Source organism: Protopterus annectens, chromosome 4.part0 (assembly GCF_019279795.1).
Source record: "Protopterus annectens isolate FY-2018-M chromosome 4.part0, PAN1.0, whole genome shotgun sequence".
NCBI lineage: Eukaryota > Metazoa > Chordata > Ceratodontiformes > Protopteridae > Protopterus > Protopterus annectens.
In genome coordinates, this window is record NC_056733.1 from 782,316,931 (window position 1) to 782,332,329 (window position 15,399).

Genomic DNA, 15,399 nt, shown 5'->3' on the forward strand with positions numbered 1-15,399 from the left:
ACTGAGCAGCTCTTAGTGGCATGTGCTGCAGGATCACAAGGAAAGGCCATCTCAAAGCAGACTATTTCAAAATTTATAGGCCACTGCATTCGTTTCTGTTCATAACATGGCAAATCAGTGCCTAAGGGCATTAAGCCACATTCAACCAGAGCAGCAGCCACTTCAGCCTTCCCCAGAGGAGTACCAACCAAAGACATTTTAGAAGCTGCAACTTGGACTTCAGTGCACACCTTTACAAAGCACTACCCCTTACGTCTACTCTAAATCCAGAGCAGGCTTTGCCACTGCAGTTCTGCAGGGCCTCATAGCCACTCCTAATTCTATTTAGACCCAGCCACCCAACCTCTGCTTTGGGATTCAGCCCAAGTGTAATGACTGCAACAGTGAAACACGAACATAGTACAGTTGTGTACCATGTTGGTGCATTCACTGTTGCAGTCCAGGTTACCCACCCACCATCCCCCTTTCTTTGCTGGAACTTATCTGTACTTCTACAAACAAATACACCACATAGGTTGTATAGAATAGAGATGAAGGTAATGCTTATTTTAGTGCATGCTTTTTTTATTGGCATAATTTTTAGCCTGCTCTTTTGGGGGCATCTGGGGCAAGAAAAACTGAAGAAAATGACGTCTGCTGCATCTTTTATACCCCTGGCGCACTGACGTCGGGGAAGAGGCGACAGCAACAGACGCCGGACCAAGACTTTGGAATTCAGGCCGACTGCAGGTAGCCTGCCAGCAGGATAACCCAAGTGTAATGAGTGTAACAGTGAATCCACTCTAACATCTACATTTATGGTAGGTACACAACTGTATTTCCTCAGGAATATTCTCCCTTGAGCCACCCAAGAGTTCCGTTGCTTGGGACGCAGTCCCACAAGTGAGAATAAAGGATAGATTGACAACATCACATGCATTGTGTTCTTACCATAACTTTTCCATGTGTGTTCATCTCATCAGTTCAGCCCTCCCTCCTCCCCTTGGCTAACTCCTGTTAGACTAGTTAAGAAAATAGTGTTACATCAGGGCTGTGTAGCCTCAGAATATTCTTTCAGTTTGTTCCCAATTTCATGGGAGCAGGTATATACATAGTTTATGTATCTACAAATTTTTACCATGTAACCATTTATGCACTGGTGGGGGCAAACCAGCTCTGAGGTAACCAGAGAGGCGTTATGGGTAAAGAATGGAGCCCACAAGCTGGAATATTGGCAGAGACTGATGTGACATCAGATCCAACCCGCAAGTGAGAATAAAGGACAAGATGGACAACACACCTGGAACGTTATGGCAAGACCATAACAATTTTTCTTTTTCTTTTAACCTCTCCTTTACTACTTTTGCTCCGTCTTTTTGCATTGTAAAGTTTTCCATGTCCGGATTCCTTTGCCTGTATTTTTCTTCAGATATCTTTGGGTCTGCCGCCTTTGTTTAATGTGGCTTTCACTTTTGCATAAATATTGCACCATAACCATATCAAATCTTTCCCATGTCCATCTTTTATACTTTTCAAAAAATATCTAGGTATGTCTTTTTTGCACTTCCATTTAGAAAAAGAAATCGGGATCAAACGTTTTTTGGTCTGTATAGTCACAAATCTGTTAATGACCACAGATTTTTATTTGAAGCTTCTGACAGTTTTTTTTTTCTTGTGGAAGCAATTTTCTTTCCTCGTTTTTTTTTCAGTTGTTTTGTATATCTTGTCTGGGAATTCTGGGCTTTTTGCATGATAGTAACTAAGTGCTTTATCCTCAGTAGTCGTCTCTGTGGCTGTCTTTCCTATCAATTTTTGTGATGTGTGGACTGCTCCTTCCTTCTACAACAGGGTGGCCATCCTCGCCCTGGGCCTGGTCCCATTATAGGAATGTTTCTGTATTTTGAACATTCTATTTTTTTCTAGCCCTGGCATTGTTGTGCCTACCAGGATTGGGTAGTCTTTTTGTCATTGGTCTTGTGAACCCAGCTTTTTTTTTTTTATTTATTGACCTGTCCATGATCTACACATCAGTCGCCTTGGTGAGGTTTTGTGGAAAAAAATGGGGTCCACCTTATGAAGGTTCTCTCCAAGACTTGTGGACAAATTCAGTGTTTGCTTGCTGACTTGTGTCTCCAATTGGACTAGGGTGCTACTTGAGTGGCTAATCAGATGTGTTCATAGGGGGTCTTTTAGCTGCCATGTTTACTTATGGATCCTCCCCTTATTTGGTAAAACAGTTTATGAAAGGAGTATTGCATACAAGACCCACACTCAAGCAAATTTTGTGGGAGCTAAATTGTTCTTGAATTTACCTTGCCACATTTTGATATAGCAGCTAATACTAATCTCAAGTTCTTAATGTGGAGTTTTGCTTAATGCTGTAGGTGAGTTTGAGCTATAAGCTCTTACTGTGACAACCTTGATTTTTTTCCATGGAGATGAGGTTGTGTTATGCACTAGTCTCTGAATTCTGTCTAATCTGTGTTCTTTCTAGAACCAAAGAGTAGGGGAGAGGAGATACTTCAATCAGTTGCCTGTGCATATCAAACATGTGAATAAAGCACTGTAGGAAGACAAATGCTCATTTGTTTTTCTGGGGGAAGAAAGTTCATCCTGTCTCTAAACAATCCACTGCACTTTGGTTGTCCTGTGGTATTTTGTTACTCCCACCATGGAAAGGTGAATTTTGGGCAAGGTAAAGGCACATTCCACCAAGGCCTTCAGATTTGTGGCATATTTGAAAGGAATGGACAGAGCAGTACCTTACTCTGTACCTTCACAAAGCACTACAAACGTCTGCTTTTTCTAGATCCAGAGCAGACTTTTAGTACTGTTCTCTAGGGGTTCCTGGGCCCTTATCCTTACCCAGCCTGGGTGGGTATCTAGCCATATGCCATTAAGGCAGTGTTTCTGATCATTGTACAGTTGTGCAGATTCCACTTGGCTGAAACAGTATGTTCATGCTGCCTTATTTGGCAGTACCCTCCTACAACCCCCCTTTAGGTGTATATAGTTGCTGGAGAACTGCTGCAGTTGTGGTTCAGCAACTGTGCATTGGCTAGGAACCATAGGTGTTCTCAGTTTTCAATCTGCTGTTGTGGTAGACCCTAGAAAACAAAGGGCTCCTTCTGCAAGGGTGAAGGGCTGTCCTGGTTCTAACAGGTTATTGGCTTACCCCTCACAGATGGACAGTAGTAAAGAGTTCTGAACTGACTGCCAGAAGGAAGGTATCAGGGCAGTACTACCCATGCCAGTAAGCCATTTTATTTGACAAACTACTGTCCCAACTAAGTGTGACTTTGCCAAGTGTACTTTGTAGTCTTGCTTAAGAAAGGGGACAGTGGTGATGCAGGGGACAGTGGTGATGCTTTGGAGAAAATAGTGTTCAGAGTGGGGGGCAAGTACAGCCTTAAAGGTTCTGCAACAAGAGTTTGTGTAATAACTTAATTTGATTTTTGAATGTGTCCTTTAATTTGCAATATCGGATGCTAAACTTGTTCTAAAATGTGTTTTAAACACTGTGTATGTAAATAAATGAAAGCCTGTATGTAGATCTGCTAATCTTTATCTGTAGTCTGTATTAAAATATTTGAATGCATGAAGTGGACTTCATTTATTTTGTTTTTCCTGCTTTTCAAGGATAATCCACCATATGACAAGGGAGCTTTCAGGATCGAGATAAATTTTCCAGCAGAATATCCATTCAAACCTCCGAAGATTACATTTAAAACAAAGATCTATCATCCTAATGTCGATGAAAAGGGACAGGTGTGTTTGCCTGTAATTAGTGCTGAAAACTGGAAGCCAGCAACCAAAACCGATCAAGGTGAGTAATTTTGATCCATTGATTCCTTGAAAGTTGTGGTCTACTCTACCCAATGTAGGACAGGGACTCTGGACATGGGGAAATAGTAATGGTTGACTAGGTATGGGCTTTCTTTTCCTAGATGACCTTCAGGAGTGGAGCAGACTGGCATCTGTATAGAGAAGGGTTTGAGCATCCAGTACTGGTTGTCCTATTTTGGGTAAGGTGGCATAGACTACAGACCTGGCAAGGAACAGCCTGCCATACATCCATAGAGTTAGATGTTCGTAGCCTTATGTTTCACTATGCAGGCAATTCTAGGAATGAAGAGTACAGGCCACTTTTTCCTTTGTCTAGTTTGCCTTGCCCTGTTTTAATGTCCTAGTTGGCTTGTATATGTGCGTATACATGTACCTACTTTATTTTTTATATATACATACCGACACCACAGTTGGTCAGTTATTGCAGGAATGTTTGTTCTACTGGGGTAACTGGTATACATTTGTGGAGCTGAGACATTGTGATGTCCATTAATTCCTTCTATCTGCAACCCTTTTCCCATTTTTGCAGATGGGGTTGGGTGTCCCTATTAAGTCTAGGGCCAGTGTTCACATAGTCAGGTGGTTAGCCGTTATTTAAAATAGTTTGAGCTTCTGTTTTAATAATGTTTTGCACCTGTGAGGTGTAAACTCAGCCAGTAGTGGGAGTGATCTGAATTAGTAGTCCTTGCCTCTAATGTAAGTGAAGTTTGCAGCAGTTCAACTGTGATTGTGGTTTTATTATGGGAATATATTTGTATACTGGTGTTCTTCGTGTTTCACTGTTCTAGTCATTATATTTGGGTAATCTGCTGGTGGTAGGTTGGCCTGAATATCAAAGTCTTTGGTCCTGCGTCTGTTGCTGTTTCTTCTTCCATGAAGTCAGGTCGTCAGGGGTATAAAACAGGCAGCTGATTCCATTTTCTTCAGTCTTTCTTGCTGCGCGGTGTCCGAAGCAGAAGCAGTTCAAGTGCCGGTCTGCCAATGACTGAAACTTTCGCATTCCCAAGTACCCCGTTGGGGAAACTGTTGTGTTTTTTTTTTTCTTGCTCCATACTGATGTCAGTAAAAGTTAATTGCATTACTTGTGGGAAGCAAATACCTCCTAAGAATTTCCCTTTGTACTGTATTCCTTGCCTAGGCCCAGATCATAACGTGCCTTGCTGTCTGTTTTGTGCTAGATTCAACTGCATTACTTGTGGGAAGCAAATACCTCCTAAGAATTTCCCTTTGTACTGTATTCCTTGCCTAGGCCCAGATCATAACGTGCCTTGCTGTCTGTTTTGTGCTAGATTCAACCAACGCACTAAGCGTCTGTGTAACTTTGCTCCAAAATATTTTGGAAACTGATTTAACTACCCTGAAATGTCATCTGATAGCAGTCAGACTACCTGAGTTCACAAACAACGCAAAGTAAAGGACAGACAGACCGAGGTCCAAAACCGAAGCTTCTCTTAAGCCAGTCGCCGGTACTCAGTGAGGTGCTTTCGCAGCTCCTGATACCAGCTACTTTCGAGTCGCAGGGTGTTTTCAAGCCTCAGCATTTCTATATTAAACCACTAGCTTCAAAAGCAGATGAAAGCAACTCTAAGGCCAAAAAATTGACGCATGAGCCACGTGCTCAGCCCTGAATGCCGAAGAAACAGATTATCAAAATAGCTGAAGACTTAATTACCTTGAACAGGGGTTCCCAACCCACGATAGAGGCCTAGGCAAGACGCTGATTATGAATCTTCAGATCAGGTTTCTATTTCTTCCGATTCTTCCTCTGATCAGGAATTTTCTATACCACCCTATGAGGATTCAGTTGCGGAGGAATCCATTCCATCTGAATCTCCTCCTGAAGATTATTCTTTTGGTGAAACCTTGCATACTTTGAGGGAACATTTTCATTTGAGGAAGCATTTTCATTGGGGGAGTCAAGATTTCTCAATCAAAAAAGAGGCTTGGGGATTTCCTTCTCCCTCAGCATAGGCCTTTGGCCATACCTCCTGTTTTTAGACATTTGTTGTGTTTTCGGAATCTAGCATGGCTCCAGATTCCCTACCACCAGCTCTGCAAGCCTGACCGATATTACAGGGTTCCTGACTCCCACAAATTTTTATTCAAAATCCTGCTGCTGACCCTGAAACCATCTCACAGGGTCCCAAAGGTGTAAAGGCCTCAACAGCTAAGAATCCTATCCCCTCTGATGGAGATTCCAGGGTACTGGATAGATGGGGAAAGAAGGTTTTATGTCTGCAACTTTGGCAGTTAGGGCCTTAAACTGCCAGTTTCATATGCTTAAATATCGACAGCATGTTATGGATTATTGAAACAGAAAATTATCTTTATTTCTGAATGTGTGGAAAATAAGAATTACAGAAGTTATTGCATTCAGCAGAACAGGTTGGAAAGCCTACTTTGCAATGTGGTTTTGATTCCTTGGAGACCTCCTGCAGGGCTGCAGTTACTAGATCTGCGATTAGAAGGCATGCCTGGCTCAGAGCAGAAATCTGCCTGATAATGTTAAAGCTAAATTGTTGATGCACCTTTACAGCATGATACTCTGTTAATAAGGCAGAAGTTTTAAAGAAAATGGATGACAAAGCTAAGTCTATGCAAACTGCAAGACTTCTTAAAAGTGCATCCACCAAGATTCAGTAGACAGTGCATCCACCAAGATTCAGTAGACACTGGCCTACAACAGAGCCTCACGGGGCAAATCCAGGCGCTCAAAAGGCTCTAGATGCCAATCCTAGGGTTCCTACAGGTCAAAGCAATGGGGTGCGCCTACCTCCAAATCTGGGGGAAACAAAGCACAACCCTACAGTAAGACGTCTCTAGGACTTGCCATCACCAAGCACTTATTTTGGCAGCCCCCTTAGGGGGAAAACTAGCACTTCATGTACAAAATTGGTAGTTAATAACCAAGGACAAGTGGGTATTAAACATAATATCCCAGGGATGTTTCATTTCATGCCAATTCCAAATGGTTGGCCAGATCTGCCACAATCAGTGGGCAGAGGCAAAGAAACATTACGTCCCTCATGGATATGGGGGGCTATTCAGCCAGTACCAGAACTAGGAAAAGGACAAGGGATTTACTCAGACTGTTAAGACAATGCCTGGTGCCCAATACTGGATTTTTGATTTTTGAACACATTCTTGGACATCCCAAAAGTCAAAATGTTGACTTTGCAACAGCTTCTGCCCATGCTGGGCAAGAACGCTTGGCTAGTGACACTAGACTTAAAAGATGCATACCTGCATATCCCATTAAGGGAATCCTGCAGAAGATACCTCCACTTCAAAGCTGGTTTTATGCATTACCAATTCTCTGCACTGCCCTTTGGCTTATCTATGTGCCCAGGGTCTTCACAAAGTGCCTGGCACCAGTAATTGCATTTTGCAGACAAAAGCATTCAAATCTATTCATACTTGGACTACTGTCTCATTCAGGCAGAAAACAAGGGCATTCTACTTCAACATCTGGCATTTGTAAAAAGGCTTCTAACATGCCTAGGATGCACACTAACACAAGTGGTACCCTCTCAAAAAATTACATTCCTGGGTGCAAGCTTGAATACAACTGCCCAGATGGCTTACCTTATGACTGACAAAAAAGGCAGCTGACTATTTATTTACTTCAAACAGATGGCAACAAAAACCCAGTTATCTGCAAGACAAATTCTGCAGGCTTTGGGGTTCATGGCATCCTGCATTCTACTAATTCCATATGCAAGACTGCATATGAGGAAACTACAATGGTACCTATATGGAGTCAACATTGTCTGGAAACTGATTCCTCTCATTCCCTGCCTACAGCAGGAGTTTCTTTGGGCAGAGACATGTCACCAGAACATGGGACGGTCTTTCACTCTACCCCCTGCCAACCAAACCCTAACTACAGATGCATCAGACTGCTTGGGAGGCCCACCTGGCGGGGAGATGCATTCAGGGCATATGGAGCCCAAAACAAATGCATCTGCATATCAGCCAGAAAGATATGTTAGCGGTTCAGAATGCCCTGACAGCCTTCAAGGATTTGCTTCATCCAGGACAACTACCGATAGACAACACCACTGTTATGTGGTACATAAGCAGGGGGCACACATTCCCACCCCCTTTGCAGACTAGCCATGGTATTGTGGGACACAAGTAAACAACAATGGAGGCTAGCACAAGTCACAACTAAAACAAAAAGTACCAGTGGAGTAAACAGACACGGCTCCTCTTTTCACAGTTTTAATGACGACAACACCACAGAACTACACTAAGCACGAAAATCCACAACAGCTCCAGTAACAAAAAACATAAACGCTATGTCTCCACACCTGCGTTTTCGTTTGAACTCACTTCCTCAGATGCAAATGAATAATACATGCTCTTCCCTTTCGACTTAAATACATTTGCTAATTGAATAATTAGAGCTCATAAGTACAATGTAAAGTCATCATTAACTCCTTATTAAAATTATCCCATTTAACTACTGCCTTTATCAACGTGCTTTTTTATTATAAAAACAAATCCTTGCTAAAACATAATTATAGGCATGAATTGTAGTAGGAAATTAATTCATAAGTTAAGAACTTTTAAAACTCATTAAAACATATAAAATACATACATAAATCCATTTCATCACTCCCTCTAGTGTACAAATACCCAAATTGCATTCAAATACTGTTAAGTGCTTGGAAAAATACTTTTAAAAACTTTTTTCAAGTTAATAAAAAATCTCATTCAAAAACCTGATACTAATACATGCACAAGGAATGATTTGATACATAATGTGCCCAATTATACTTCTAAAATGATATATGCTTTTGTTATATTTATAAATTTTTAGACAATAGGCTTTCCATTCCCATGTCAAAGCTTCGCTGCCCTAATTTTTAATACTGGGGCTAGTGACACATAATTAAGTCCTGGTGGGTTATAGGCCTCCAATTGGAGTTGCCAAAGCAACTCCTTATATTCGATAGTTTCTTCCCAGGGCCCCCTCCCGGACATCCTTGTTCACAACTTCCAGCACAAAAAAGGAATAATCAGCCTCTTCACATTTAATTTTGTGTTTGTAAAGGGCATTGTTTTAATTTCATAAATGTGCTCGTAAATTCTATTTCTTAGTCTTCTTTCGGATTTCCCAACATAAAATGCGTCATTTTTTGCATATACTCAAATTATACCTATGGTCTGACAATTGGCATATTGTTTACTCTGAACTAGAATATCTCTACTCTTTATATATACAGTGTCCTTGTTGCAAATAAATGAACACTGGGAGCACCTCCCACATTTAAAAGTGCCCTTTCTCTCCCTGGTAGTTCTAGTGTCCTTCATTTTTCTTTCAAAGAAATTTTTCAAAATTTTTCAAATTTTTTCCTTTTCTATATGTGCATTTGAGAGGCTGTGTAAACAGAATTCCCAGGTCAGAAAATTCACTAAACTTAGCCCATTCCTCTTCCATCGTTCTTCTAATAACTCTTGCCTGCCCACTATAGTCCAACAAAGTTGTTTTTCGCCTCAAAAGTATCCTTCTTAATTTCATCCACCTCCTTAGTTACTTCATCCTTCCCCAAAATAGGCTGATGTTTATCCCATCTTCCTTTTCTGACTTCATTTTCTATCTCCCCAACTAAACTGCTCTGATAACCTCTATCCATAAACATTTCATGCAATTTGTTACATTCTTCCTCAAAGTCAATGTCTCTTGAGGACATTCGACTGCCTCGAACAAACTGTCCTTTAATTATTCCCTTTTTATGATGATGAGGATGTGCACTCTCATACGCTAAGGAGTTAAAATAATTATCCTTTCTAAATACCTTTGAGTAAAATTCACCTTCTCCTTTCCCCACAAAAATATCCAGATATTTTAAACAATCTACCCTCTTGGAATAAGTAAATGAAAGGAAGGTTGTGGTTTGGGAAATATACTGGTAAAAAGCCTCACTCTGAATCCGAACCTACTACCCATAATATACAAATGTCGTCCAAGAACAGTTTGTACATTTTCCAGCAGTTTTTGAACTGGGAATTTAAAAAGCTTCTGTTCCCAGGCTGCCAGAATTATATTAGCATATATGGGTGCACAACATGCACCCATAGCGATTCCTTTTGTCTGCTTAAAAAATTCCCCTTCAAAATGTAAGTAGCTACTTTCCAGTACAATATCCATTAATGTTAATATTAGGCAAAATTCATTGTGTAAATTTCCCATAATTAATTAATTAATTGCCTCCTCAAACCATTCTAAACCTTCCTTATATGGAATGGATGAAGGTCCGCTATATCCAAGGTTATAAAAATTAAATCTTCATCAAAAAATTCCTTCTTAATATTCCGAAGTCCCATGAGTCCTTGACAACACCTGTCCCTTCCTTTACTACTCCCTTTAACTTACAATCTAACCATTTGGCTATGGGAGCTGTAACAGATCCTTCTGAAGAGACTATAGGTCTCATGGGTGGATTCGTCTCATCTTTATGGACCTTGGGTACTCCAAATATATTAGGGACCTTAGGTTTTTCCACATTTAGAAATCTAAATGTACACAAATCTATTGCCCCTTCTAGTAATAGATCATACAGTTTTACATATACTTTCCTGTTCGCAATATTAATTTCATTTATGGAGGATCTCGCATATCGCTCTTCGTTGCCTAATAATTCTAACATTTTGGCCTCATAAGACATTTGGTCCATAATTATGGTCCCCCCTCCTTTATCAGGCTTGAGTATTCTTAGCGTGGGGTCTCTAGAAAGCTGTACTAATAACTCATTCTCTTCCTTTGTTATATTATATCCTACCCTATTGTCCATAAGCACTTTCCTTAATTTCTTCTCCATCACTATTTCGAAATTCCTAAGTTGCTGATTTAAGGGTGGATTTAAATATGCTTCTTTTCCTCAGGTTCCCCTGCACCTTGTTATCCTTTTGTTCATGGAACATCAACTCGAGATTTTTCTTCCTTGTAAACATTTTAAGATCAATTAATACTTTATTCAGATCTGCCTTCCTATTAGGCACAAATTTCATTCCCTTTGTAAATGATTGAAAATATACATCTGTAATTTCTAAACCACTATAATTATAAATATTCTAGTTCTCCGATTTCCATACAATTCCCTCTTTTACTATTTGTCTTGCCCTATGGGAAACCTCACCACACCCGTTTTGAACACTACCATTCTCTTTAAGGCCTGCTCTTGTTCTGATACCTTTGGTGTTGTGCCCCCCCCCCTGAAAGTTTTTTTGAGGGTTCTTCTGGTAATAGTTTTTAATTCTTTCAGATCTTCTCAAGTCCGGATATTCTTTTTCTTCCCTGTTAACATCACTCTCCCCACTTTCTACATATTCCTCATCATCCAAATTTTCGTGATTATGGACAATATTATATTTTTGTGGAAAAAAGTCCCTAGGTTTGGGGTAGTTAATCTTTTCTTTGTATTTCATCATGTCCCTATCCAGTTTTTTACATTTCCTCTCAAAAATATTGTTCATACTTTTCTCAATATTTCTCAATGTGTTTTGATATTTCATCTGGTTGTCTTCTACTGAAAATAAATCCTTAGTAATACATTCATTCACCTCTCCTCAAGAGACATTGACTTTGAGGAAGAATGTAATAAATTGCATGAAATGTTTATGGATAGAGGTTATCCGAGCAGTTTAGTTGGGGAGATAGAAAATGAAGTCAGAAAAGGAAGATGGGATAAATATCAGCCTATTTTGGGGAAGGATGAAGTAACTAAGGAGGTGGATGAAATTAAGAAGGATACTTTTGAGGCGAAAAACAGCTTTATGTTGGACTATAGTGGGCAGGCAAGAGTTTAAGGACTATGGAAGAGGAATGGGCTAAGTTTAGTGAATTTTCTGACCTGGGAATTCTGTTTACACAGCCTCTCAAATGCACATATAGAAAAGGAAAAAATTTGAAAAATTTCTTTGAAAGAAAAATGAAGGACAATAGAACTACCAGGGAGAGAGGGCACTTTTAAATGTGGGAGGTGCTCCCAGTGTTCATTTATTTGCAACAAGGACACTGTATATATAAAGAGTAGAGATATTCTAGTTCAGAGTAAACAATATGCCAATTGTCAGACCATAGGTATAATTTATTTGAGTATATGCAAGAAATGTGACACATTTTATGTTGGGAAATCCGAAAAGACTAAAATAGAATTTACGAGCACATTTATGAAATTAAAACAAAATGTATGAGCAATGCCCTTTACAAACAAAATTAAATGTGAAGAGGCTGATTATACCTTTTTTGTGCTGGAAGTTGTGAACAAGGATGTCCGGGGGGGCCCTGGGAAGAAACTATCGAATATAAGGCGTTGCTTTGGCAACTCCAATTGGGAGGCCTATAACCCACCAGGACTTAATAATTATGTGTTACTAGCCCCAGTATTAAAAATTAGGGCAGCGAAGCTTTGACATGGGAATGGAAAGCCTATTGTCTAAAAATTTATAAATATAACAAAAGAAGCATATATCATTTTAGAAGTATAATTGGGCACATTGTGTATCAAATCATTCCTTGTGCATGTATTAGTATCAGGTTTTTGAATATGAGATTTTTTATTAACTTGAAAAAAGTTTAAAGTATTTTTCCAAGCACTTTAAAACAGTATTTGAATGCAATTTGGGTATTTGTACACTAGAGGGAGTGATGAAATGGATTTATTTATGTATGTATTTTATGTTTTAATTGAGTTTTAAACAAAAGTTTTTAACTTATGAATTAATTATAGGCATGAATTGTAGTAGGAAATGATGTTTTAGCAAGGATTTAAAATAAAGCTTGTTTTTATAATAAAAAAGCACGTTGATAAAGGCAGTAGTTAAATGGGATAATTTTAATAAGGAGTTAATGATGACTTTACATTGTACTTATGAGCTCTAATTATTCAATTAGCAAATGTATTTAAGTCGAAAGGGAAGAGCATGTATTCATTTGCATCTGAGGAAGTGAGTTCAAATGAAAACGCAGGTGTGGAGACCTAGCGTTTGTTTTTTGTTACTGGAGCTGTTCTGTGGATTTTCGTGCTTATTGTGTAGTTCTGTGGTGGTGTCGTCATTAAAACTGTGAAAAGAAGAGGAGCAGTGTCTGTTTACTCCACTGGTACTTTTTATTGTTGGACACAGCTTTGACTTGCCAAGTACATCTTCAAGCTCAATTTCTGCTAGGAAAACAAACTGGCAGACTACCTAAGCAGAAATCTTATGGACCCTCATGAGTGGAAACTGGGTCCACAAGTCTTAAACATAAACAGAGAAATGGGGGAGCCCGGACATAGATCTCCCTGGAACAATCAACTGGACAAATTCTGCACAGAGACTTATCACAGACAAGCATGGAAAGTGGATGCCTTATCCTTCAGTTGGAAAAACATCAGTCTACGCCTTTCCTCTTCTGCCTCTTCTTCCCAAGGTCCTACTAAAGGTCAGACAGGAAAAAACAAAAATGATACTAATTGCCCCGGACTGGCCTCGCCAGCACTGGTACCCAATTCCTAAGGAATGTCTCAACTCCCTCCTTGGTACTTGCCTCAAATACCTCAACTGTCTCAGCAGAACAATCAAATTCTGTGCAATCTCTCCAAACACTGAATCTGGCAGCATGGCTGATCATGTAATTATTCAAACACCACCTCTCAGTAAATTTTTGGACGCCAGAAGGCCTAGTACTAGAAAATCATATGCTGATAAATGGAAGAGATTCTGTGCTTGGTACCAAGCACAAGGGACTGACACAGCCAAGCCAAATATTCCTCGGATTTTACAATACTTGACTGAGATGCTTGACTAGGGCCTATCTGTCCATGCCTCTGCCATCTCGGCTCATTACAACACAGAGCCTCCCATCTTTTCTCATCCTCTGCTAAAACAGTATCTAAGAGGGGCCAAAAATTGAGGCCTCCCAGATCACCAACTCCTGCATGGGACCTCAATTTTCTGCTGGAAAAGCTCACTCTGTCTCCATTTGAACCAGCAACTACTGCAGCTATAAAGTTTTTATCTTTGAAACTGCTTTCCTTCTGGCAATCACTTCAGCAAGAGGGGTTTCAGAACTACAGGCCCTCATGGCTGTGATCCTTTTATATTTTACCCAGACAGTGTATCCCTCGGGACCAATCTTTCCTTTATGCCTAAGGTGGTATCCAGTGTGGTTCTTTACCAAGCCATTCACCTGTCAACTTTATACCCCCCAAATCCACAGAACAAGGGGGAGCAGATTCTGCATTCCTTGGACATGTACACAGACAACTAAGATTCTATTTAAACAGGGCCAAATCTCTTGCGTCTGATCGGTGGCATTTGCTGCAGGATCAAAGGGAAAGGAAAGGCTATTTCAAAGCAAACTTTCAAAGTGGATAAGCCACTGCATTAGTTTCCGTTTGCATCATGGTGAAACGGTGCCCAAGGGAATCTGGTCACATTTCCACCAGGGTTGCATCTACCTCAGTGGCTTTCCTCAGAGGGGTACCAACCAAAGACATTCTAGAAGCTGCTACTTGAAGCTCTGTTCATACATTTACAAAGCATTATCATTTGCCTCTCTAAGTCCAGGGCAGGCTTTGCCACTGCAGTTCTGCAGGGCCTTAAAGCCGCTCCTAATGCTATTTAGTTCCAGCTTCCCATCCGTAGCTTTGGGATTCTACCCAAATGTAATGAGTGCAAAAGTGAAACACTAAGAACCTAGTACAGTTTGTGTACACTTACCGTAAATGTAGATGTTGGTGTATTCATTGTTGCAGTCTGGGTTACCCACCCATACCCCTTTATTCTGGAGCTTCTCTTTCCTTCCCTATATTCTGCAGCCTTTGTGGTCTATTTGCTTTTAGATGAAGGTTAAGTTTGTTACAATTTGTGTGTGTGTGTACACACACAATATATGGTTTACTATTGAAATGTCGAACGGCACTACATAGACTGTACTATAGTCTAACACGGAAGTTCGAAAATAATCTAGGAATGGTTTAACATGGGTCGAGGTAGGTATTCAGTACTATTCAGAACTACAAACATCTCCCCTACCTCGACCCATGGTAACAGTCCTAGATTGTTTTTTTGTAGTCAACATTACTATTTTCGAGCTTCGTGTTAGGCTATAATAAAGTCGATGTAGTGCCGTTAGCCATATATTTTGCTCCCCATTTGGGGGGCACACTCTGGGGCAAGAAAATGGTGTCTGTTTTATACCCCTGACGTCATGGAAGAAGAGAGCAACCGACGCAGGACCCAAGACATTGATATTCAGGCCGACTGAGGGCAACCTGCCAGCAGATTACCCAAATTTAATGACTGCAACAGTGAATACAAATGTCTACATTTATGGTAAGTGTACACAACTTTACTTTGCAGCAACCCTTCAAGACCGGTAACATGAATTCTGCTGTAATGCATTACTTAATGGTAGGTCTATTAATCTGAATTGAAAAGGATTAGTAGTAGTGTGTGTGAAGCTGTTAACTGCTGCTTGCCCCACTGCGCCCTGAAACTGGGTACCAAAAATCTGTAACTGGCTTTTTGTTTGAATCCTGTAGTGTTCAGTTATGCAGCAATGCCAGTTTTCAGGGTCCTTAA

General features: G+C 40.2%; 1 protein-coding gene across 1 annotated transcript in view; it reads left to right on the forward strand.

Moving 5' to 3' along the window:
• Positions 1 to 15,399, forward strand: part of UBE2L3 (ubiquitin conjugating enzyme E2 L3) — an 83,877-nt gene that overhangs the window by 42,435 nt on the left and 26,043 nt on the right. The window contains exon 3 of the mRNA XM_044068734.1: positions 3,619 to 3,805. Within this exon, the coding sequence (XP_043924669.1) occupies positions 3,619 to 3,805 (187 nt within the window). The remainder of the gene's footprint in view (positions 1 to 3,618; positions 3,806 to 15,399) is intronic.